At 41.3% G+C, this 26,145-nt stretch overlaps 4 protein-coding genes across 4 annotated transcripts in view; 3 read left to right on the top strand and 1 right to left on the bottom strand.

Moving 5' to 3' along the window:
* Positions 1 to 3,405, bottom strand: part of asic1c (acid-sensing (proton-gated) ion channel 1c) — an 89,648-nt gene extending 86,243 nt beyond the window's left edge. Inside the window, exon 1 of the mRNA XM_040143368.1 lies at positions 3,277 to 3,405. The gene's annotated coding sequence lies outside the window, so the exon portion shown is untranslated. The remainder of the gene's footprint in view (positions 1 to 3,276) is intronic.
* Positions 3,406 to 5,776: 2,371 nt separating this feature from the next.
* On the top strand, positions 5,777 to 6,546 carry zgc:92591 (uncharacterized protein LOC436997 homolog). Its single transcript, XM_040143370.1, has 2 exons — positions 5,777 to 6,141; positions 6,241 to 6,546. The coding sequence occupies exons 1-2, from the start codon at positions 6,028 to 6,030 to the stop codon at positions 6,475 to 6,477; spliced, it is 351 nt and encodes a 116-aa protein (XP_039999304.1). The 5' UTR covers positions 5,777 to 6,027; the 3' UTR covers positions 6,478 to 6,546.
* A 6,282-nt stretch (positions 6,547 to 12,828) lies between these two features.
* asb10 (ankyrin repeat and SOCS box containing 10) lies at positions 12,829 to 18,172 on the top strand. The gene is made up of 5 exons (XM_040142852.1): positions 12,829 to 13,313; positions 14,658 to 14,925; positions 16,004 to 16,508; positions 17,071 to 17,184; positions 17,442 to 18,172. Exons 1-5 carry the CDS (start codon positions 12,989 to 12,991, stop codon positions 17,625 to 17,627), a joined length of 1,398 nt encoding a protein of 465 aa, XP_039998786.1. The 5' UTR covers positions 12,829 to 12,988; the 3' UTR covers positions 17,628 to 18,172.
* A 2,035-nt stretch (positions 18,173 to 20,207) lies between these two features.
* gbx1 (gastrulation brain homeobox 1) lies at positions 20,208 to 22,684 on the top strand. The gene is made up of 2 exons (XM_040142882.1): positions 20,208 to 20,848; positions 21,657 to 22,684. The coding sequence occupies exons 1-2, from the start codon at positions 20,398 to 20,400 to the stop codon at positions 22,169 to 22,171; spliced, it is 966 nt and encodes a 321-aa protein (XP_039998816.1). The 5' UTR covers positions 20,208 to 20,397; the 3' UTR covers positions 22,172 to 22,684.
* Positions 22,685 to 26,145: the final 3,461 nt, after the last annotated feature.

The following is a 26,145-nucleotide window of genomic DNA, read 5'->3' as shown; positions in this document are numbered from 1 at the left end:
AAAGTTCACCACACCATTCTGAGAAACCATTTTCATTTCTCCTAGGACCAAACAAGATTATCAGTCACTGGCTACCCGGGGATGTCTTATTATCATAACAATAGGTGAACTGCCAAGGATATGACCACAGCCAATGAGGATTAAATCAATATTCTGCCCTGGTAACCAAGCAGAGAGACCATAACAACCATTACCCACAACACCATAGAGGTATGCAATTGATGAAACTACGAAAACCATTTCATCCACAAACTTCTCAGAAATGCAGTGTCAACCATACGCTGACACAGTCAAGATGCAATCTGAAAAATGCTCACTGGAGGAAATGCAACATGATGCATGAAGTTATAGACTATTGTGGTTTTGAATCCACCTAAAGTAGTCATTACCTGGCAGGTAATGGTAAGAGTCAGAATATGTCTACCAGAACAATGTCTGAGGTATTGCAATTTCAAAACTACAAGACAGCAGTCTTTTTGGTTTCTGATGACTCATAACATCATGACACCTTAAATACGGCCAGTAGTACTCATTGTCAAAATCTCTTTGACTCGATTAAGATTTTTGAAGTGGTTGATGCTTGATTCAAGGCTGGCTAACCCCCCCCCAATACTTCAAAATGTATAAAATTCAGCTGCACTCCTTTGTATTCACAGTCATGACTGATAATGATTGTTGTGCTAAAAAAACACCTCACAGTGATGGATGATGTTGTGCCCATTTAACATATGGGACCTTCACTGGGTTTTAATATGTCTTCAATCACAAACAGTGCCAAGAAATTAAATACTGTGGACAAACACTGACAAACTACAAATCCTTCACCAAAGAGTTGCAATTATTTAAGTTACTGCCTAAAACAGAAATCAAGTATAGTTTGGGTACTTTACAGATGCTACTCGGCTTTGAGAATAAAGTAAAACACATATACCTTAACTAGCATTGGGAAGCGCTAGAAAAGGTTTACTGTAGTGGTAAAACCAAGGTAGCTGTCTTTGTTGTTTGCTGAAAAACACACAGTTAGTAAGCCAACACCAGGAATCCAGTCTCATCTCCAGGGACTGGACGAGTTTGTGGAGTGTGGTGAATGCGCAGAGGGTTGACTCTTTGCTGACCATTATTAAGTGTCCCATCAGAACTAACTATTTATATGAGAAAAACGGGCAACACTCTTGTGAATTCCTGTGACTACAGTGATGATATTATGTACATGATAAATTTTTGTTACACAGTGACTGAAAAATGATTTAAAACCTCAGTAAAAAGTAGATTGTGATAAAACAGCTGAAATGTCTTGGAGTGAAACAAACATGCAAAAAAACATTTATTCACATCTTGATAAATTCAGAACCTAGTGATTTTTGTCGTCATTGCTGCATAAATCTGCATTTGACATTCAATTTCCATACACAGTAATATAATGCAAATACTCCTCACACTGCATTTATTTTTATTCTTTTAACATTTGGGTAACATTGTCCTGAGTAAAGATTAGGAGACTTAAATTCCAAATTCATACTAGCACGCATGCCTGTTGTGGCAGATTGCAGGATGAAAGTGGTGGACTTTCACTAGTAATTGGCTTTCAAGTGGATGGTAGAATGCACAGCATAATTCAATGAGGAATATTAATAAGGAGGGGGTAATATTTGAGGGGCCGCTAAGCACTGCACTCTTTTTTTGGGGGCCTTTGAATTTGACTTTTGACTCTCAGCCAATGCTCTGAAAATGTTCTGGTTTAGTTGCTAGCCTGTTTCTTCCTGATTGACACAATGTCAAAACTGCACATTAACTAGTGCAGGTATGTTTGCAAAAGCATGAAAATATTACTTCATCATTCAGAAATAACCAGTTTTTGTTTTCTTAAATAACCATTTAAGCTGATGCAATACAGTTTATAGGATTGTTGATCCTAATGCAGCCAAGGCAAGAGTGAGAAGGCTCTGCTTGCTAAATTACAATTTACAGTAAGGTATGACAAATTTTCCTTCCTAATACCGCACTGAATTTAAATGTGGATCTTAATCATAATATAGGCTCTTTTTGCTAAACATGGAAATTGAAATGTCTAAGATTTACGTAAAATATGATCTAATATACTGGGCTATGGAAGACCCTAAGAAATGTGTTGTCAATTGATCCACAAAACAATTTTTTGGGGCACTACACAGCCAGAAATGACCAAATTACCAAATGTGGTAAAATAGTAATTATACAATACTAACTGGCCCCAGGATCCCTGATAAATGAAAGTTAGAGAATATCTGTTATATCCGCTGTCAACAAAGAAATGTTGCAAAAGGATTGGCAAAATATATAAAAGTTTCACGGGATCTGACAAGTCATTTTAATGAAGTGAAAACAGTACAGCAGCACTGTTGACACTCACCATTTGATTTTAAATTAGGTTGGATATTAAGTAATGTGCTATAATTGCTATAGTTCAGCAAAAGAATCCCATGACAAGCAAACCGCCCTAATATGATGTAGCACTAAAAAGGAGCAATTACAGTAAGTCATTCTCTGTGATGCCAAAGTTATGCAGATTTGGCAAGTATCCCACAACATAGATTACCCTGTTAGGAACTGAACCCATCAGTAAAGCAGCGGACATTTAAGAGCACATACATCATAAAGTTAAAGAAGGAGCCGCAGAGATTTAACACTGCACTGATCAGAGCAGTGCCAGAATGAAGGAGCAAGAACACAACTTGAAATGCAGATTAGACTGTGAGTGTGATCCTTTATAACGATCTTTGTTTTCCCATATATAGCGTTCAGCAACTAGCACTAGCATATTTGCAATAGTACCTCATTTAAAGTTACTAAGAAAAAATAAATGATTGTAACTGTTAGAAATTTAAAAAAAACAACAATTTGTTCGGAATGCTAGTTAGTTAGTTAGTTAGTTAGTAGGTCAGCAAATAATGTTCTTGACTCTATTTCATCTGTGTTGTAATCACAGACCTTTCTGAATGATGTTTCATCTATAATGTTTCGAATTGCTCATTCAATAAGGAGCAAAATTAAGACACACCTTGTACAGTTGGCAACTACAGAGTAATCACTGCAGGTATCGAGCCAAGCTTTATTTTATTAATCTACAAATCCTTCAGATAAAAATACAACAAACACACCCCATAGTCTTAAGCAATATGTTGATATGAAGGGCTGTGATAAACAGAACAGCCTACATTTTTCTTTCTCTGTGACTGTCACACAGACATAGTGAGGTAGCAGATGTGCACACACACACACACACACACACACACTCACCTTTTTCCCCCCATCTTCTCTTCACTGATGAAACAACCAAACAGCTGAAATCTGTCAGATAACAGAGAAAAAGATGGCCTTCACAATACAGTCAACCAATAGCTGCTATTCAATGTGTGTGGCAGCTGCTGTACACGAGCTTGCATAAAGGCTGTCTGAGGTAAGGGCCTATTCATATGTAATCTATTGCTCAATATCTGTTGTGGGTTTATGGGGAACAAAAAGTCAAAGACCCTGAACACAGAAACGGCAATGTACTACTCTGAGATTTGGCACCAATTACCTGCTGAAATTGCAACATTGCTGTGTCACTGATCAACACAAATCTATTTCCATTTCTTTAGTAAATCCAGGTTTATATGAGGAGTATATCTGTGAAGTGTTACAGCCCAAGTCTATAAAGTAAAACCTGAAGATAAATAATATGAATGTGTTTCTTTGCTTTTGTGCACTGAAAAATGTTATTTCGCTTAGGCAGAAGACGTTTGTGTATTTGTTTTGTGTGTACTACATGAAAGGCAGAAATGCGTCTCTTTACCCCTCATTACTTAAAAATGAAAATAAACATTTTTTTTAAACAAATATCTGCAGCTTACTGAAGGTTTTCAATAAGAAGTCCAGTGCCATTTAAAACCAAAAACATTTTCATGATGAAACTGCTAAAGCTCCACAGCTTAGAGCTCTCTGGTCTTTGCCTTAACACTGCTGTCAATCTACTTCACACTCTCCAACCTAAATAGCCTACTTGATAGAGAGCGATGTTGCAGTAACTTTCTCACATCCACTGCTCACCTATCGTAAGATTACGGACGCATTTAGTGGAACCTCAGTGTTTAGAGCAAATACAACTGTGCCAAGCTTCGGTATGGCAGAAAGGAATGAGTGAATTGAGTAAATGAACAAATGATAAGGTGCTTTACCATTTAGAGAGAGAGAGAGAGGGAGAGAAAGAGAGAGAGAGAGAGAGTGAGAGAGAGAGAGAGTGTGATAAAAGGTATAATTTGTGTTCCTTCCAGTGCCTTGGATCTCATCAATCAAAATAATAGAACGAGATAGGACCTACACACAACACACACACATCTGACAAGGTGGATAGTATTGGATTATACTTTTACAGGAAATATCTCATTGATATATGTAGGAGATAAAGTCCAACTAAAATCAGAAAAAATGCAATAAACATAGTGAGATATAACATAGGGAATGAAAAGTAAAAGCCTTTGCTTTGAGATAGAAAAAAAAAAGTGTGTGGTCAAAGGCAGTAGACGCTGGCATGTTTTATAATCAAAGTGGATTCTAGTTGCTTCTTAAATATGCTATTATACTAAGAGGCTACAACAATCACCCACTGAGGGGCCAATTTGGAGGTTAAACTTTTCAACCCAAATAAAACAAGTAGAATATCTAAAAAAGATAATACAGGCCTGGAGCAGAAACCATTTTATCCCAATTATCAGCATGAAAATCTGAAATTTGTCAGGGTGTTCTATAAATACAAGTGTCCAAGGTCAAACACAAGCTTAGAGATGTAATCACACCGCTACCCAATAAAAACAAATAGCCCCATTGCCACAATCAGACACCACAGTAACACCAACTAAAACTGAAATACATTTTGTGGACCACACTAGATGAACCCAATGGGCACCTGAGAGCAAAACTTACTGTGGGCTCACCTCAGCGACCAGGTACCACCGCCGTGCACTTCTTGATACAAAGTTATTGTAAACTTTATATATAGTCTCCCAATTTTTCATGTGCTGTTGAGAATGTGCCCAAATTATATTTTGCCGGGGGGGGGGGGCAAGAACCAATCTTAAATAGCACACATCTTAAATACTACTTGTCTAAACTGAGTTTAGACACAAAAAAAAATGTTTATACACACAGTAAATACAGTTTCATTTAAAATGATAGACTCGTAACAGTGCTGTTCCATATTAGAAAGCTTCAAGGCCAGACATTCATAGTGCGAATTCCCAAACATATCTGCATTTTTTTAAGACTGCCATGCACTAAGTCTAGACTCAATGAACATGGGGCTCTTGGGGCTGCTTTAATCCAGCCTCGTACTCATAATACCATACTTTTTTTAATTTGCATAGCCTCGGTGTACATTAATCTATCCGAAAACAGGACAGGCCTACATATTACCTAAACACTGGAGGCGACCACAAACGAAGCTCACAATTGTTTTCTGGCAAGTGTTGTGATATTTTAATGTACCCCCAAGACTATGATATTTCGTAAACCACACGATGCATAAAAGATTACTGTGGGGACCCAACTACACTTTGAAGCGTTTGTGAGGCCTTTTAAAACCGGTACAAGTGCGCCACCCGGTGGGCACCGTTGTTAAGCGCAATGGTGTAGCCTCTCGAAGCAACCCCCACTTGTCGCATGAGATGTCTCACAAGATTGCCATAGAAAAAAAAAAAAAAGAAAAACACCAGCCACCCACCTACCCACCTGCCCACCCACCTGAATAGAAACTAACGCGGTTGGGAGGGGTTCCAGTCCTCCTGAGCTCTCCTCAACGCGGAGCGCGGGTCCGCCGGCCCCAGACGCCGGGCAGGTGAGCTAAATCAGCTCACTGATTAACGCTGCTACACAAACGGCCGTCCACGAGCCGGAAAACCGGAATGACCATTCCTGAGATACCTGCTACGGCAACCTTGGCGCACTTGATATTGTCGAGCTCTACTCGTTTTTGGGGTTTTTTTTCCAACCGTCCCCCCCCCCCCAAAAAAAATGACTAACGATGCGTCCAAAAAGAAGGGGAAAAGTTCGAGCGAGAAAAAGGCGAAAAGAAAAGCCAAACGCAGGGAGACGTACGCCATGTACATCTACAAAGTTTTGAAACAGGTGGGTGAGGAAAGCGCAGCGCGCGTCCGGCTTCAGCTGCCGCGGGCTCTCCTGTCTTCCTAAACTGAACCGGCGACCCTTTTCCCCCTGTCTCGAAAGGTTCACCCGGACACGGGGATTTCCAGCAGAGCCATGAGCATCATGAACTCCTTCGTCAACGACCTGTTCGAGCGCATCGCCACCGAGGCGTCCCGCCTGGCCCAGTACAACAAGCGCTCCACCATCACCAGCAGGGAGGTGCAGACCGCAGTGAGGCTGCTGCTGCCCGGGGAGCTGGCCAAACACGCCGTGTCCGAGGGCACCAAGGCGGTCACCAAGTACACCAGCTCCAAGTGAAGACCTCAGTTTGCTCAGTGACTCAGTGACTTGTAAGGTGGTTGATTTCAATAAACGCACAAAAGCTGATGTTTCTCTCCATTTTTAACTTTTTTTTTTTTTTTAATTTCTCATTTAGAGGGGGGGGGGGACCAGCAACACGCCAGTCTTAGCCACTAGATGGGGTAATCGCACATCTGTCATATTACAGGAACATTGACGTCAAGGAAACTGGCACTTAACATATTCGTACAGGAGCTCTTTACCAGCTGTAGTTTCACTTAAATCCACTATTTTGTATTTTACAGCTATTTATGTTCCTGTGTGCAAACAGATAACACGAGAACTGGTATTTGGTCAAATCGACTTTACAGTGTTTAAAAATAACCCACATGCATGAGCTCAGTAAGACCTTGCATTTATCTTTCATATATGAATTTATTTGCTCTGTACTATAATTAAATGTCTAGCTGTAAGACTATGTTCTGACACCCTGAACACTATCACCATCTCTGGAAGACCCATAAAATGAACTTTAAAAAAAAATGTTTCTAATCAAGCCCAGAAGTCTGTCATTTCTCTCTCTCAACTATCTTCGCATTCCAACAAAGACTTAATACCTGCTGACTTAAAAGAATAATTAACGTGGTACAAGTGACCCCATACTGTCAGCATAACAGAATATCATCACAATAGCTGTGACTCAATAGTCACTACATATTTTATAGCCTGCTGAATACTGTTCACTAGGCAAAGCCATCAAAAATATACCACAGATGAAAACATTACACGTCAGAAGGACGTCGTCGTGTGGCTTTCATTTGAGTGTAAGGGGGTCGAGTGACGACAAACTCGTTTCTGGCTGCAGAAAAATGGTCTGCCACTTTGTTTTGAATCCTCATACCTGTCTCACATCTCTACATCATCATCCGCTCTTACCAATCCAAAAGCCAGGGCACTCACTCGTGTGTTTTTATTCATGAGACACAAATAGACGGGTTCACGATGAGAGCATAGCAGCCCTGACAGGAGGTGATTTAAACATGTGGGTGTGATGTTGATAGGGCAACTGTTGATAGCAAACCGGGCCTTGATCAGAGTGAGTCAAAGTAAAACTACTCCATACTCCAAAAATAAAAATCCTTCATCCAAAATCCTATTTATGTCAAAGTACTAAAGAACCATCAGAAAAATGTACCAAGTGCTCATTCTGGAGTAAAATGTCCCTGTGACTGGCATATTATTATATTTGACAGTATTAGATTGTAAATACTGAAGCATCAATGTGTAAGCTGCCTTTTACTGTTGTAGCTGCTGGAAGTGGAGCTGGTTTTAACACCTTTATATACAGCTGGGTATTTTAGTTCAGGGGTTCCCAACCTAAAGAAGTCAGGCCCCTCCAAAGTGTCACACAATGAGAAGAAAAAGTACATTTATTTCATTTTTGTTCCCTAAGCTTTGCTGTTTTGCCTCATGGGGCCTTGAACTCTTATTTAAATGAAACCATGTGGGATGTTTAGAGGGGAAGACACTCTTCAGAACTGCTACAAACTCTACGCTATTTGAAATGTGACAAGGCGCCCCAACTACACACTGGTCTTTAGTGAAGCACAAGCCAAAAAGGTCGCTAATAACTCGTTTAATGTTTGAAGTGTGTTATAATTAATGTAGAACCTTAATGTGAAAAGTAGCTTGCAACTACAGCTGTCGGGGGGAAAATGGAGTTAAAAAGTGCAATATTTCCCTCTGAAATGTAGTGGAGTTGAAGTATAAAAATGAAAACACTACAATCCTATAACTGCAATAATAGTACAAATACCTCAAAATTCATCTTAAGCACAGTACAGGAGTGTACTTAGTTAACTAATGTACTTAGTTACTTCCCACTACTGCAGAAACTGGATAAATGTGATGTTGAAGACGTTTTGAAGTCAGCTGACACGACCACGACCACAAGTAAAGAGTCCCAAAGTGTCTTGTCTCGGGGTCAATCGGTAGCTGTAGCGAGCCAGTTTGTCAGGACACGGCTGAATCGGCGTTAGCAGCACATGCATCATAGCTGCCCCGTTTAGCAGGTGTCGTCGTGTGTTAAACCACGCCACGCGTAGAAACACAAACGCGTCATTTTGACGACACTTACCTATGTATTGTAAAATATGTCCAGCTTTCCCCCAAGTCTCCATCCAGCTGCATCGACACAAATATTCAGCCTGCAACAAGTAAAATAAACAAACAAAACAAAAAAACAAACAATCAAAGAGATTTTAACTTGTTTCTTAAGTTGCGGACAAAGATGGCTTCCGGAAATGACATTTCTTGCTTGTTTGCTAGGCCACAAGGAAAATATCAACAGGACATGTGTTCTTTTATTAATATGGAAAAAATATGAGTATTTCAAAATGGAAATTAACATTAGTTTAGATGAATTAACTGATGATAAAACTGCAATTTTTTTGTGATGTGTTTTACAAGATGAGAAAGGAGAGTATCTACCTACATTTGACTGAACAAAACAGCCACAACTGGTAAAAATTAAGTCAACAGATTTGTTTTTTGATTTCATTTCTGTCCAGCTGCATAAACAAGTCTTAGAGGGATTTAGAAATGTCTTCACAACAGGGCTAATGGTTGTAAAACGACCTAAAGTTTATCAAAGTTTGGCTTTTATGTTGGTGGAAAAAGGAGTGCGTAACTCTGAGTCAATTGTAGTCATCATTTATCTCACACGTAAAGACAACGATTATGTGAGAGGTACTAAGAGCTGTTTAATATTCTTATTATTATTGTATTTCAAAATACCCCAGTGGTCTGTTTTTTAAAGTAATCCCTTTTGCATCTGATGCATTTATCTAAACCTGACAAGACCCATTATTCAGTTAGCTTTAATATTGACATATTTATAAACTACCAGAGGAAATAATGTAATATTGTATCCTTGTTATGCATTCTAATCAGGTTTTTAAAAGACGGCACTGTCAACTGAATGGTACTTGATTACAGGATAATGACACTAGCATTTGCACCAGTCCAATCTGCATAAAATGGAGGAACTGATAAAGGTCTCTCTAATTAGGATGGTGTTTACATCGGGCTTTACGTACACCTATTAGCCTACCCTTATCAACATCCTACAAAGCCAGGCTCACTGTGATAATGAACTTGGATGTGACACCCACCACTGACCGTTATTGTTGACATACCCATTTTAGATGTTTCCCAGTATTCTTGGTAATGATATGAAATCTACAGACGTTATTATCAGGGTGATACAGTCTTTTATGGCCGTGACTTTGTTCATGATTATCATGGCCATTTAGGTTTTGCATCTTGTACCCTTCCCCGTATCCCCTCTCATGCCCATGCCTACTGGTAGTCATCGCTGTCTCCTTTAGGCAGGCTGCTATGAACACATTATGGATGGGTGCATTAGTGAGTGATGCAGAACCCAGGCCGGCTTGCCTTGTTTTTGTGTGAGAGTGCATCATTAGAAAATGTTCCACTTGGCAGGGAAGCGCGTATTAACTGCAACCGCAATGAAATGAGGTTGTGATAGATGGTTAAAGTTATACGGGACTATTAGGTTGAAATATGAACCTCTCAATTGTCATGATGAAACAGAGGGCTATTTGCGTGGTGATCAGTGCATTGAGAGACAATTGGAATCTGCAAAGTCCGATACTATACATTATAGGTAGTGGGCTCAGAGCTGAAAGAGTACAGAAAAAGTAATCATGCTTCCACAGAATAGTTTGGAGCTACTTTTCAATTCAGGGATCTATAAATTCATTTAGGTTCTCCACCAAGCATCAAGCATTGTGATGAGACCTGAGGAAGATTTACAAACAGGGAACCTTTTCAAACCCTTAGCCATATATATGGAAATAAACCAATGTCGATGGCTATCAAAGGCACTTTAATGGCACTGAAGACTTAAAGCAGACGGTGTGTGCCTACCTTAATGTGTCTGTCAACAATCACAACCAGTAGACAAATGCACAAGGCAGCAATTATCTTCTCTTTAGAAAATTAAGCCAATTAAGCATGCTCATTATCTCTCTTCATGTTTCTATGGTGACCTCCAAGTTATTCTCCCACCGGAGTAGAAACATTAGACCCTATTCCTTTTTAACTCACTAGATGTGAGCTGAAATTGGTAAACTGCATATTAATTGCTCCCTTCCCAGTACAGAATTGCCCCGTATGCCGGACATAATCCCACTTCCTCTGTTTGGAAAAACTCTAAATAACACACCAATCATCGAAATAAGAAACACCTGACACAGAATTGAATGCTCTGATGTCATGGTGACACTTTCTCTAAACTTAGACTTTCTTTGGGTGCTCCGACTCTATCTTAAACTACCGGCAGATCCAATTGCAAGCCCATTAGCATTTAATATTACTGTAATTACTGTGTACATTTCATTATGTTCTCAGTATATTAAATGACTGCTCAGTGTGGAGGGAGGGCTATAGTTTAATCTTTTTCTGTATTACTGTGTGCCACAGTACTCAAAACAGCATTAAGAGGCACATAATCAGAGGGAACTAATTGCCTATGATTGCATAAATGAAGTGCCTCACTCTCATCAGGGCTGTTGCTGATGTCCAGCGTCTTACCGCCTTGGGAGAGGAAGGTGGTTGACCACAATGCAAAAAACCTTGGAGAGACGGCTACTGGTGGGTAATGTGAGGAAACCAAAGATTTAATATGTCCACGGGGAGCTGTGAGGGCAGGGGATGTTACTACTGCTGATGTTTTTTGTTGTCATCAGAGTTCCCTCCGCTTCACAGAGGAAAAAAAGAAAAAAGAAACATGAATGCCCACCATTTGAGAAATGAATTTATCGAAGTCGCTGTCTTTTTCCCCATTAGTAAGTGTTTAGTTCAGCGTTTTAAATAATTGCGTTACCAGGAATGATATTTAAAATACATTTGGGAGTCAATGAGGCGGGAAAGTGCCTACATGTTTTGCTGATGACACCCGGGCCATTTGGAAGACATCAAAGTAGAGAGGAGGTAGCCCAGATGCATATTATAAACTCATTATGTATATCATTTAAAAGGATGTACTCCAGCCGCAAAAACAATATTCCTAGTCTCTCTCTGGTAATGTGTGTTTTCAAAGTTGAAACTCTTACTTGCCTTCAGTTTAATGTGGCATCTATTACCAAACTGTAACATAAAATAAATGACCTTGATTTCCATACCAGAACAGTCGTTAAGGTATAGATAAGATGCAGCTATGCTTCTGTGTTTTCAAATGGGAAAGAAGGTAAAACCTCTGCACAAATATCATGTATTTCTCCACCTGTGGTGCAGACCTTGTTTTCCACAGAGCTTGCATGTGTCTTGATAGACTCCAACACACAGGCAGATAAACAGACCCTAAAATTTGTGTGTTTTATTACATTGTATATTCAATACAGCACATTTTCATAGATGGCGATATCAAAGCAAGTTAATCAGTCTTCCAAAACCTCAAAAGTCATTCTGAGTTATCCTTGCCAGCCATGAAAACCTATCCTTGGGTTCTAGAGAGTTGAGAGATAGGAACCTTTTTTTGCTACCGGGTAGACCAGTACAGGAAAATGACGGTCCATCAGTCAAAAGAGATGTTTGTCAGATGCCTAGGAAGTAGGCTTAAGAGGCTTAATTATGTGCCATCCCTCCACCATCAGAACACTACACGTGGGGCAGAGTGACACAGCGGTTGCCAGTCATTCAGCCTAATGTTCTAATGCAGGGAGCCGTGCGGATACATAAAATCCATTAAGGCTCTTGAAAAAAAAAAAAAATACCGAGCATAAAAAGACATTTTGCAAACACATACTCACAGGGGCTTACAAATAGGGCATTCTTATTTGCTGTTCCTCAAAGAAAAATGTCAAGGCAAAATTTGACCTTAAAAGTTGCCCAAATGTTTCAGTCAGCTAATACTTTTTAAATGAACTTGTTTATTGTTTAACAGTGAAAGCCTGCTTTAATCTAATGACTTGACCCTTTATATGGACTATTCTTGCTCAGTTCTTTTAGAGCAGGAGAGATGGACACACTAAATATATCAGGAATAAGTACTACTTTAATAATCAGCAAATGTAATGTTACCAATATTTTTTAAGTAAGCAAAACCAACATATTCTGCCCGTTCAAGTGTTGTCTAAAAAGAGACTGGGTAATTCAGAAAAACAGGATGTTACAAAACATGAGTTTATTCAACTCATTGGATACTTGCAGCCTGACAGAGAAAGTTCATGGCTGTAACTTTGCTAGAGGCAAAAACAGGAGAGGCTCGAGTGGCTGCATGTGAGACATAAAAATAGCATTACTTGTCACACTGCAGGGAGGTTCTCATACTGAATATCAAAACAACTCTGTGAACCAGCCCTTTGAACGGCCAGCAGGCACATAGTGGACATTAGCCCAAGAGATTGAAACAACAACGGAAACCAAGAGACGGGCCTTTTTTGAACGTTCTCCCTCACTTTATCATACACAACCACTTTTCTCTGTATGAGGCAAGCCTTTCAGAATGTCGCGAGGCAGCTTTGTCTTCACACCCATGGCCTTGCGTTCTCTTGAACTTGACAAGGACATGCTAGAGAGATACAAGTACAAGAGGCAGATGGCGTCCCATCACCTCAGGAGCTATATGCTGAAGAAGGAGGCCAGGGACAGGGAACCGCTGAGGTCCAGCGCTGCCCTTCCACCAGCTGTGTGCCAAGATGTGGTCATCCAGAACGCTCTATATACAGGAGACTTGGAGGCTATGCAGCGCCTCTTTCCTAGAGGATCCACAGCAAACCTCATCATTGAGCCACGGGGAGGGGACATGCGCTGGGTCGCCAGAGGGGAAGGTAGGAGATAACATCTGTCTGCATTAGGAATTAATTTAGGAGTTCCTACAATTTGGCACAGCATAGCTAGTAGCTGGACATTAGCATCCAAAATTCAGAATTTGAAAAGTACTTCTTATTTTAACAGAAATGACAGACAATTTCTGTGTCGTTAATATAGAAATAGAGAAGCAAATCACTGCTTTAAAATTATTTGAATATAAAATTATAAGCAACATGTAACTGGTGCTTCTCACCCTCAGGCAATGTTTAAAGACAGTGATGCAATATTTATAGACACAGAACACAAGGCAATATTTATAGAAACCATCATATGTCCATCACATAATCAGACTTAGTAGTCATCCCTAAGATATTAATTTGTGGCCTTTCACTGAAGAGTAAATAAGCAGTTTGCTCTCTTATTTTGAGAAAGACTAACATTTTGAGTCAGTTTCCACATGCAGTAGCTTATTGAGTTACTGGAAATTGATATTCAAGACTTCAAGTCAATCAATTCTAGATGATTAGAAAACATAAAATGGGCTTTTGTATTGTACTGTATTTTTTCATATTTGTAACCAGAATGTGTCGCTTCTAAATTCCTTGAATGCTAAATTCAAGTCAGTCCTCCACTGACTTCAGTGGATTATTTGAATCAGTGGGCAGGTGATCTGTAACGCACCAGTCACTGGCTCTGATGCCACTGCACGGGCCAGGATCACCGGGTCAAACAAAATATCACATAACACCCTCCTGAAATAGCCCTGTCTGCACAAACAACCGACATAGTGCTTATTTCACTCTGGAGAAAACACACTATTAAAACGTAAAAAAAAATCATACTAGTTAGATCCAGTATGGCTTATGTAGCACCTAAGGTTAAGTGGCACAAACCAAAGACCTACCGCAGTGATGTGATCGCCACAGCCAAGTCCACAGGTTTTGTCCTACAGTTCTGGAACTCTCTACTTGTTGGCGATGAGCTGACGATTCTCAGCATTGTGGATGACGATGAGTATGGATATCTTATTGATGCCATTTATGACACCAGCAACATAGAGGAATGGAGGAACTTCAGATTTAACTACAGAAGCCTGAGTAGGTTTTCCAGTGCCTTGATTCTAAAGCTGTGTTCACTGTTTCCCTTCAAGGGACTTTGCATCAGGGAGAGGTGTTGACATTCTCATGAGGCATACTGTATAATCAGAAACACTTTGAAATGTTATTACTCTACACTATATGCTCTGTTTAACAGAAACAGGACTCTTGCAGTAGTTATATCTGACATGTCTGCTTATTTACAGTGGTCCTAAGGCTTAAACTCAGCATTGACTTTCTGAAAATTGTACTCCCTACTGGCAGGACTGTGGTCACTGACTTATGAGCAGGAACTGACCACACCACTTCACATCACGGCTGGTCGAGGTTTCACGGACTGCCTGAAACTCCTGCTGCAACGCGGGGCCAACGTAGACCTAGCACCTGGTGGCACCACTGCCCTCCACGAGTCCTGTGAAAACTGCCAGCCGGAGTGTACCAGACTGCTGCTGATCCACGGCGCTAACGCCAGTGCTGTCTCTGAAGATGGCCTTATGCCTCTGCACGTTTGTACAAGCCCAGAATCCCTTGAGTGAGTAGAGAGGAATAAAAGTAGAAAGAGTAGACCAGTGATTCAGATAATCAATAATCCTATTTGTGGAAATACACAAATAACATTACGAATTCATGTGAACTTTGCTGTACTTGATGACACAACAACCAGTGGCTACCAGCTACGACAGGACAGCCTCCCACCAACAGGAGACAGTTATAACACCTTAAAGCAAGTCAGAAAACTGAATCAATAATGTCACTTATTCAACAATTTTTTCAAAACATTTTGGAACATTTGCTAAGATTAGCCGCCATAAGCCACTGGTCATACCAGACCATATCTTATGCTCGTAAGGCTGCAAAACCCCTGAGTGTATTTAATTGAACAAAGGTGCTTTTATTGCTAATGAATTCTACTTTTGTAAGAGGAAAATGTGCTATTCAAAGTCTGTGAATGGCAATGGTCTGCCCAAAGTTTTCTTATATTAGCTAACATTAGCTGTCATAAGCTACTGGTCATACCACGCCAAGAAAGGCTGCAGCTGCAAAACCCCAAAGTTCTCTTATATTAGCTAACATTAGCTGTCATAAGCTACTGGTCATACCAGGCCAAGAGAGGCTGCAGCTGCAAAACCCCTGGATTTATTGAATTGAGCAAGAGTGCATTTATTGTTAATGAATTCAACTTTTGTTAGAGGAAGATTGTGTTATTTCCTCTTTCAAGGGTTACTCCACAAAGCCTCACTGTTAAAACGAACTGCTGCCGTTGAGAATTCTTGAAAACTAGCTGGCAGGTCAGCAGAGAAGGTGAAATTAATAGCTAAAAGTGCTGGATTAATGTATAAATGTGGAGCTTCTGCCACTCAAAGTAGACTCTAATCAAGTCCACTGACAAAAACGACCACGTTTGATGGTGTGAAATGACTTCCAGTTTGAAATCAATTTTAATGAACACATTTGGAACACAATAGGAGGAGATGAAGGAGTGCTTGAGGTCATCTGATATCTCTGCCAGGGTATGTCAGATAAAAAGGTGGGAACCACTGATCTAATGTAAACATGGGAATACAGCTTGCGTTCTACTGAAAAACAAGGTTCTTTATTTCTGTCTGCAGATGTGCCAAATATCTCCTTCAGCATGGTGCAGCAATCAATGGTTGCACTGTTTACGAAAATGACACTCCCTTACATGTGGCAGCCAGGAACGGTCTCTCAGACCACACCGAGCTCTACCTGTGCTACGGAGCTACTGTGGACAAACAGAACGAAGAGGGTCTCACACCCCTGAACGCTGCTTGTTCTCAGCCACAGGAGGTGCAGGACCTCCAGTGTTACTTCAAGGTGTGCCAGATGCTGCTGGGGGCAGGGGCTGATGTCCACACTATGGACCAGGACAGACACACTCCTTTGCACATGGCCTGTAAGAATGTAAATCCAGACATAGTGGATTTGCTCCTGGCTAATGGTGCCTGTGTTAACAACATGGACTACGGTGGTGAAGCTCCCATGCACAACATCCTGAAGGTGGTGTCCTACAAGGTTTCCCATCACCCAGAGAGGATTGTTCGTGCTCTGCTCAACCATGGCTCTATTCGGGTGTGGCCTGGATCTCTGCCCAGGGTAGGAAATGAAAAGCTACATGTTACCTAAAAGTAGTAGAGGAGAAAATGTGTGCACAAGCATGTAATACGGGCTAATGCATTCCAGATTGGTTTGTAGTTGTATATTGTATTTACAGTGTGAACCAACTGTTCATCAAGGTGGCCCTTTTTGCATAATTAGCCAGTACTGCACATGTAACACCTTGAGTAAGAGTCTTGAACCACTAAACTGTTCGTTGCAACATTCCAGACTTCGCAACTTCCCATTCAAATCATTCCCATTTCTTGAAACAACATGAAGTGTTGCACTCTCTGTGGGAAACAGACTACAACTATCAGTGAACCCACGTGCACTAGACAATATGCCTGGCTCCTAATTAGGCAAGTGTTAATAGGAGATTAATTAGCACTAATTGCATAATTTCCAGTTAAACCCCTGGAGGGAAGACCAATCTGTTCATTTCACAAGTGTTTAATTACTCTATTTCTTCAGTTCTATTGATTCACAAGCTCGCTCATGAACTTAAATTATGGTTATATGAATCCTGTTGCTTTGCTCTGTGTTGTGGTGTTTCTTTCAGGTTTTGAAGTACTGCGCGGAATCTCCATGTACCATCGAGGTTCTTCTGAACGCCTACAGTCACCTCAAAGTCACAGACACCTGGGTTGAGTCGGTTTCTGCAGAGGTGTTTAAGGCAAGCGCTGTAAATTGTCAATTGATGAGGAGGGTTTAACCATTGTGCTTGTTTCAAGACAAATGTTTTTGGATTTTATGTTTTCTATACTGTAACAATGTTCCATTTCTCTAACTTTTATCTTCTTCCTCTTCTTTAATTTATTTGTGGTCTTTTCATGCCCAAAAAAGAGCAAAACTCTTTTAAATTCATTAGGTCTTAAATAAATTGAGTTTCCCTAAACTGACTTGTGTTCATTTTTATTTCTCCCCAATCAGGAACACAAGGAGTTCTATGAGTCAGTCTTCTCCTTGGCACTGACTCCTCGCTCCCTGCAGCACTTGGCCCGCTGCAGACTCAGGAGCTTCCTGGACGGCCGAGCACACAGGGTGGTCCCTAAACTTGATCTGCCCACCTTCATCAAGAACTACCTGCTCCTGGGGTACAGGGGCTATATCCACTGAAAGCGCTTTGTGCAGGCCTAGTGAAGACTGGTGAAGACTGAGTGCTGCTGAATGTGAGGAGGGAGAGGCAGTTCACAGTAGAATGATACTCACTAATACTCAGAGAGTGTAGCAGTATGCATCAATAGTCTGGATATTTTTAAATATATTTTTTGTCACATGTAACATGACTTGTTTTCTGTCACTTTGATTGCAGATCTAGCTTTCAGTTAGATGTTTGATTTTACACCACAAGAGGGAGCTATAGCCTTGAGTTGACAGAGTATATAGCAAGTGTGCAACTGTACGTTTTATATTCTATTTATTATGTGATCACATTTTTTTTTTTTTTTTTACTTCTGCACTTGATAGTAAACAGGCCAACTTGCTAGTATTGTTATACATAATAATTTTTCAAAGTTTGATGTTATGCGCACAGTAATGACGTGTTTTACACTGAGGACTGCCATCAAATATTTGCATGAATAATTATTATTCCAATCTGGTTGTAATTAGGCGTTTTATATCAAAATTAGGCCTGATATGAAATAAAATATTCCACCGTAGGCAGTGTCACCTAGTCACTGTTCTTTCGTTATTTCCTGTTGCCATACATGTTCTCTCTTTCTTCTCTCATGCTCCTGCCGGTTGTCTGCTGCTTGGTGTTTACTGGTTGTTTTCCATCGCTGCGTTTTTTCCGGGGGAAAAAAAAAATCATGATGCAAAATATATTTAAAACACACCATGAGCCATTGGATGCGAGCGACATTTAAGTTTACGAAGATAACTTGAAAGTTTGAAATGTTGTTGAGTAATCAGGTTTTGGACGGATTGTAATGTGTGCTTTTATTATGAAATGGCAGAAAATCTTTTATCTGATCATTTGATTTAAAAAGTTCATGACAACCTTTCACACGCCAACGAAACTTTTTAAAAAAAAGAGATAATTACATCTCATTCTCACTCATTAGTCATGGGCGAAGAAAAAGTTCACTTCAGGTGATAATCTGTTTATGTTCATATGTATCTGACATTTACAAATGAGGATTATTCTAAGGCCTGATTTTATCAATCAACTCCTTTGACCGTTAAAATGTTTTTGTTTTGTTTTTGTTTTTTTTTTAAATTGAATCTATCTCGGCCATCGTGTGTAAAACGTACGTGGAAAAAAAAAAGTCAGAAAAATAAATCCAAATTATGAATCCTCTTTACGTGTAAATCTCATTCGGCCATTGAAAAAGTGTGCCGGAAATTCGTTAAATAAAAACAAGCGTGCAGAGCAGCACCGTAACATCAGGAATCCTCCCCGAGAGACAGGCAGAGGAGCTCGGCAGATGGTTTCAGTGGATCAAAGAGGGGTGCTACCGAAGTCACTTGCAATTATAAGAATTAGCCTGGCCTGGCCCCTCCACTGCTAATCAGAGTCGGCGGTGATATGTTTATGTCCTCATGCAATCAGACGACCAGTTGGAGAGCCCGGGCACCCAGGACTCAATAGGGCTAATCATCATCAGTTCCCATTGCCATTTAAAAGGTGAAATGATCTGCGATTAAACAACTGCTTAGAGTAGATAGAAAAGTGATTTTTTTTTTTTCTTCTTCTTCTTCTCCACATGCGTTTCTGATCAGGGATGAGTTAAGACTCCCAAAGCGCAAAGCAAAACGTGTGTGTTATTTCATTTATATAAAAAAAAAAAGAGAGAGAAAAGATGTAGGGACAGATGATCGGTAAGAGACGTTAAAGTTTATGATTCACAGCATTTGAAAAAAAAAAAAAAAAATCCCCCGAGTTCAAACAAAGTGGAAATCCAGTCAGATTTGACTTTGGCCACCGTGTGTCCGTGTCCACACTGTAGCTGACCTCGCATAAACGCCCTTTATCTGAATCTAATTTCGCACCGAGTATCTCTCTCCAGGGAACAATTGTTGCAGCACTTCTTTTTCTGAAGCCAAACGCATTGTTTTTAGCCGCGGAGAATAGGACAGGGAGCGGAGAAACATCTGCCTCTCCTCCCTCCTGACTCTGATGCCCATCGGCCCCAATATTTCAACAAAAGCCACCGTTGTTTTACGCTGTCCCTTGAATCCAGAGTAATTACTTATCATCAATCAAAATTAATAATAGCTGATTGGGTTGGTGTGGTCAACGATTATAGAAGGGGAAGGGCTGGAGCAGTCTCTCACACCGTCTCGCAGTCAATGGTGAAACCTGGCAAAAGGGGGAGGAGGGCTGGGGGTGCGACCCGTCTATTTGGTCTCCACTGGGAAACTACCGCCTCTCAAGACGGCCAAAAAGTCAGAGGCTGAATAAGGAAATGAAGCGTAATTTGAGGAAGATGGATGAGCCCCCAGGGAAACACCCCCCTTTCATTCCTCTTGTATTGCAGATGATAACCAATGCGCTCTCTCCTCTCTCTCTCTCTCTCTCTCTCTCTCTCTCTCTCTCTCTCGCTCGCGCGCGCACACGCGGTGCACGGGAGAGGGGGCGGAGGGAGGCGTTGCAGAGAAGGGAGAGGTAGGTAGATAGACGGAGAGAGCGTGTGTTTATGTCCCAGTGTGTGACAAATAAGAGGGAAAAAGCTAGCGGCGGGGCACACAACCAAGCGCCGCCACTGACCGAGGCATATAGGGCGCAGAGATCCGGAGCGGCAGTCCACTCCCAGGGATGACAGCACGGCAGCGGATCTACTTTCAGCCCACTCTGTCATCCAACTGAAAGTTTTCGAGCGTCGCCGCGGAGAGGGCTTCTGCTTTTCCAGCGTCCACCAGATAAAAAGTGCTAACCTGCAAAATGCAGAGACCCGGCGGCCAAGGGACGGCGTTTTCTATCGATTCCCTGATAGGGACCCCTCAGCCCAGACCGGGACACCTGCTCTACACGGGCTATCCTATGTTCATGCCGTACAGACCTTTGGTTATTCCGCAGGCTTTATCCCACTCGCCTTTATCATCCGGTATACCTCCACTTGCGCCCTTGGCGTCCTTTGCGGGACGGCTCACCAACACGTTCTGTGCCAGCTTGGGACAGGGGGTGCCGTCCATGGTCGCGCTCACCACAACGATGCCAAGTTTCTCGGATCCGCCGGACAGTTTCTACCCACCGCAGGAACTCCCCGGTCCGCGCTTAAGCGCCGCCGATCCCGGAGCGAGGAGGCAGGAGAGCCCGCACTCCGAGGAGCTGCACAGCCGGGACAAGGGCTCCGAGCTGCTGAACTTCTCGGAAACTTTTCAGACGATATCAGGTAAGCTCGGCCTCCCCGCTTATTCGCGCTGTTTTTTTGTTTTTGTTTGGGTTTTTTTGTTTTGTTTTTTTGTCGCTTTCTCAGAGCCCATGGCGCTTGCGACCGAGGGTGACCACTTGTACGCAAAAACGCCTCGAAGCAGAAGGTCGTTGGTGCGCGACGAAAGGCTTTGGTCTCCGAGGAGCGGTTGAGTCAGTGGGGGTCATGAAAGGGAAGCCCGTCTTACACTAGGTTTGCCTGACAGAAATGACAGAAATATTAATGACACAACACCCAACGCAGCCTATATCCAGGTGGGTGGGTGGGTGGGGGCGGGGGGGGGGGGGGCAACTTGACGGAAGTTAAGGAATGAGACAACTCCTCTCCCAGTTACAATTATTTAAAGATTTAATCGAAGCTATTTCTAATTGCTGATCGTTTTTTTTGTTTTTTTTAAATGACAGCGAGTTGGGGAGCATGTCACCGGCATTTTTTAGGAGAACTTCCGGAGAACGGTTTTGCCGAGGGACTGACTAAAACTGCCCCCTTGACAGAGTAGCCAGAAAATGAGCCCAGTCGCCACCGGTGGAAACTTGCAGAGAAAAGTACCCACGGGACATTATGAGTTCAGCTGCTGTCGCGACTTCTAACCAACATTTGAATGGTTTTTCGGCCAGCGTCTGTCGGCTGTGGGCTCTGCCAGCCCAGTCAAAAGGCGGTGAACGGATGTCTAGAGGGAAAACGTTGTGTGACGGTGGGGGGGTTTTTTTTCGTGAACAAACGCCTCGGTCTGACTGCGTGTCTTCCGCTCCCCCCCTCCCCATTTTAGGTGAGACCAAACTGTACAGTTCCGACGACGAGAAGCTGGACCTTAAATCCGCAGACGCCGCCTGCAGCGACCGCGAGGACAGCTCCGCCGACAGCGAGAACGAAAGTTTCTCGGACGGCAACAACTGCGGCTCCATGTCGCAGAAGGGCAAGCTAAAGGCCGGCTCGCAGGAGGCGCTGCCCACCGGCAGCTCGGCGGGGAAGAGCCGGAGGAGACGAACAGCTTTTACCAGCGAGCAGCTGCTCGAACTTGAAAAGGAGTTTCACTGTAAAAAGTACCTCTCTCTGACTGAGCGCTCCCAGATCGCGCACGCACTTAAACTGAGCGAGGTGCAGGTGAAGATTTGGTTTCAGAACCGCAGGGCCAAGTGGAAACGGATCAAGGCCGGCAACGTCAACAACCGGTCGGGAGAGCCGGTGCGAAATCCCAAAATCGTCGTCCCCATCCCTGTGCACGTCAACAGGTTTGCGGTGAGGAGTCAGCATCAACAAATAGAGCAAGGGAGCAGGCCATGAACTCAGATGACAGCCGAAAATCTGAATAACAAAATGAAAAAAACACTTACGCTGACTCTTTGTTCCACTGATTTGTTGAACGCATGAAGCACAAGGAGGATTCAGTATTTCTGTCTGAGAGGTGAGACTGAGCAGAGAAGAGGATTTGCTCGCAGACAGATCAGTTACTTGGCAATATGCTGTCATTTTTATTTATTGTTCTGTGAATATGTAAATATAAATGGGTAAAATCTGGTACAAATGGGCACTACGAGATGGGATGTAAAGATTTTCTAAGTATTTATATGTAGGGCCAAAATGTTCTGTTGGTTATGTGCATGTCCTCATTTGGTGGAATCTATTCTGGATTTTTGTTTCGTGTTTCGTACGATTTGTTGAGCACCTTTGCATGTAACTTAAAACCTTTTACATTTGTTTGGCAACTGTAGGAACCACGTTTGACAGCTATTTGTGAAAAAATAAGAAAAGATGTGAAGGAAATGCTTACCAAACAAGGGACAACTGTAAAGTATATTGACCTAATAAATCGCTTTATACGAAAGTTGGAATCCAGATTGAATCATTGTTACCGAGAGGGTAGAGAATAGCAATGTTTTTAGTATTTGTGAAAAATGTGTGGGAATTATTTTCTCCTGTTAGAAAGAAAAATGTGGCCTAAACACTAAATTTTGACCTAATAGGAATAGCTTACAACAGTACAAGCTGGAGGCAGGCGGCTAATTTGATATTATTTAACACATTCTAAATTAACAAAAACAAACACCTTTTTTAATCGTGAAGAGAAAATTTTCAGTTTTATAATGAGAACATCTTTTGATAAATTTCCAATATACGAAGGCTTTCACTGAAAATCCGCGTGATACTTTAATCCTTTATTTTTAAAAGGCTTCCGCGTGGATATTTGAAAGTTCACTGATGCGACATCATGTAACAGATTCTTTTTTTTGCTATGCCAGAAACATCAGGACCAGAAAGGTAGATGTTTGTTGTTTTTTTTTTTTTAAATAGCAGCAGGGATTGATTTCTCTTTAGGAGGCCATGTTGTCTCAAGTGGACTGATGGATCCTCATTAAACTGAGCACATTCAACACACTAATGAACTTCTCTATCAGTCACTACAGAGAAGCAAACCGACAGCAGCTCTCTCTAATCTGATAGATAAAAATGTTATTTAACTAAAACAAACCAAAAAAAAAAGGGACTCTGCACTAATTCAATAAGACGCTTATTGAGGCTTAAATGTATGTATGTTTTTTTAAAACCCGCTAATGAAGATTAAAGTGTTGTTTCTGCTGCATATCACAGTGTATCACACAATGGATAAAAGACCTTTCTTAAATAATGTGTAATTTTCTTTGTAGAAGTAATTTCTTGAGAGATTTGATTTGATAGTTACTCATAAATATTGATACCTGTAGAGAATTCTAACAAAATAAAATTGTATTAGAATGAGGTTTAATGCTCCAATTGGAGAATATTTCATGAATTTTGATATATTTGAAATAAGATTTTTTTTTTAAGTTGTGGAGTATAAGCTTCTAAAAAATAACTACATGGTAGTGATGGATATAAAAGCCTATAGCTAATAAATACAATTATTTCCTATAGCTACATAATTATATACAGTGACAGACCTCATCTGCAAGATAGTGACATAAGCAAATAAATGCCATGGCCTGCTCACTCAGACCAGACATGGAAACTTACATGGCAATTTAAAATTATAGAGCAGCAATATTAAAATTATCTATAACTAAAATAATGTCTGGCCACATAGCTATCCTATTACAGGAAAGGGAAAGGCGGTCTTGATGTTTTTACGCAACCTGTCATATGCTTGATTCTGGTTTTATGCCGTTTCTCTGAACTGTTTCCAGAAAAGTCTCATATTGGAATAATTTAACTTCACCTCAGATGGGAGAAAGTGATTGGTTTCCACATTTCCAAAATAGACTCAGGCCTCAAGCCATGTTTAACCCACTGCAGCAGCACCTGTTGAAGTATGATGATGGGGTGAGATTCTTCAAATATTTTATTAGTATTAATATTTTATTCACTTAACCAGATCTATAAAAAAATCTTCTTGAATACAGCTGGAAACACATAATTATCTTACATTTCGTTTCCCTCAAGCCTCACAGGAATGAAAACATTTTTATCTCAGTTTGACCTCAGAGCATAAACAGACACTACATGACCTGGGCGCCCATGAGTAGTAAAGTTTATTTCACTGTCCACCTCATTCATCAAGACTGTGACACTTGGATGGGGATTCAAGGCGTGATGATCGTGTGAAGGAGCAGTGGAAGTTTTATTATGGTCCAAGAGCTGACTAATATAGATGGTCAATTCCACGATGTTGTGCCAGAGCGCGACGGCTATTTCAGTCCCCATGAGCTGCATGGTGGAGATGACAATAAGGAGCCATGACACGGCTCAGACACTAATTTCATGTTGGTTGTCATTATCAAGGTGCTGTGAGTGGGACTATTTAATTCCACTTTTATTAGCAATTGAGTTTCTCTAAATTTGTTAAATTGGTGAAATTATAAACTCAAAAAGGTGGCAATTTGCAGAATTTCCTTTTTTTTTTTTAAAAACTAAATAAATGAATGGCTATAACAGATTTGGTGTATTTTTTGAATGACTTTTCTTAGATGTGTTAATCCTATATGAGTTTTAATAATCTCTCCTCCATTAAAGACACATCTTCAGTGAACACCCTCAGTCTCAAGACAGTATCTGTATCATTCTGCCACTCTGCTACTTGAATCACAAATTGAAATATCAGAAGGTCTCTCCAGCAAAGACATTAAACCATTTCCACATTTCCACCTGGAGAGAGAGGGAGAGAGAGAGAGAGAGAGAGGGAGAGAGCGAGAGAGAGAGGGGGAAAGCGAGGGACCTCATTACTTGCTGGCTGTGTGATTGTGCAGGCTGCTCTGCGCCGACTGGAGGCCTGACTTCTTGGGAGGGTCCGGACGGTCGTGGCTACAGTGATGTATGGGCAGATGCATCAAATCGCACAAGATAAACAAGCGATGAGTTTCATCAGGGCCATCATAGCTTTAATTTGGCTGCCTAATGAGTCAGATCTAGTGGCGGAGATAAGAGTTGTCAGAGGCTCGGCTCTAATGAATTTCTTGCCACTTGTAATCAAGGTTGCCTGTCTGAGGGGGGATGATTAATGGAACCCTGGAGGATTCCCTCGGCCCTCAGCCTTCATTACAGCTAATGCATTCTCAGGCAAATTAACAGAGAAATGCAGGAAAAAGCCAACGGGGAAGAGGAGAGAAAGAGAATGGAAAGAAGAGAAAGGGGGAATGGGAGAGAGTGATGGGAACAGAGTGTTTATGTAAAACAAAGGAGAGAGAGGAGGATGAAGAGGAAGCTAGCATGTTGGGTATGAAACAGCCCGGTTGGCAGCAGGAGGGAGAAAGAGGTGGCAGAGATGTGCTGAAATCCACTGATTAGTGAGAGGTTCAAGGATATGGAAATGAGAACGTAGACATGAGTTTGAGGCAGTCAGAAAGGGCAGGGTGCAACATGGATGTACTGGTTGGGCATGATGGAGCTGAAATTGATAAATGGATGTTCCAGTCTGGGGGGATTCAGTAAAGGAGAGATGGTCAGATGGAAAGAGCAGAGTGGATATAATTAATGGTTAAAGAGGTTACAAGGATGATGGGAGGAGAAAAAAAACAGGAAGTAACAGTAACCTATCCAAATCAAGGCAGACGGGAACAAGCATGTAAGACACGCCGCTGCTCAACGCCACCTTAAAGCAACATTTATGTTAAAACCATGCACATCACTGACTGCTTGCTAAACAGGCTGTTAAAGTGGCCTGTGGCCAAGCAGCTCCTCGATGTTATGGAAATATGGATTTAATGTTTGCAAATATGGTCTCGTCAGGTCTTTGTGTACCAATCCATCAGCCTCAGACCCACCTCTGCAATCTTGGAGGCAATTTA

The sequence above is a fragment of the Xiphias gladius genome, chromosome 14 (genome assembly GCF_016859285.1).
Source record: "Xiphias gladius isolate SHS-SW01 ecotype Sanya breed wild chromosome 14, ASM1685928v1, whole genome shotgun sequence".
In the NCBI taxonomy this organism is placed as follows: Eukaryota; Metazoa; Chordata; class Actinopteri; order Istiophoriformes; family Xiphiidae; genus Xiphias; species Xiphias gladius.
The sequence above is the reverse complement of the archived record's forward strand: the minus strand, read 5'-3'. Positions and strand labels throughout refer to the sequence as shown.

Coding starts and splice junctions, on each gene's coding strand:
- zgc:92591 (XM_040143370.1), top strand. CDS start 6,028: ATGACTAACGATGCGTCCAAAAAGAAGGGGAAAAGTTCGAGCGAGAAA. Junction 6,142..6,240: donor TCTACAAAGTTTTGAAACAG/GTGGGTGAGGAA, acceptor CTGTCTCGAAAG/GTTCACCCGGACACGGGGAT.
- asb10 (XM_040142852.1), top strand. CDS start 12,989: ATGTCGCGAGGCAGCTTTGTCTTCACACCCATGGCCTTGCGTTCTCTT. Junction 13,314..14,657: donor CTGGGTCGCCAGAGGGGAAG/GTAGGAGATAAC, acceptor CCCTACTGGCAG/GACTGTGGTCACTGACTTAT. Junction 14,926..16,003: donor ACAAGCCCAGAATCCCTTGA/GTGAGTAGAGAG, acceptor TTCTGTCTGCAG/ATGTGCCAAATATCTCCTTC.
- gbx1 (XM_040142882.1), top strand. CDS start 20,398: ATGCAGAGACCCGGCGGCCAAGGGACGGCGTTTTCTATCGATTCCCTG. Junction 20,849..21,656: donor AACTTTTCAGACGATATCAG/GTAAGCTCGGCC, acceptor TCCCCATTTTAG/GTGAGACCAAACTGTACAGT.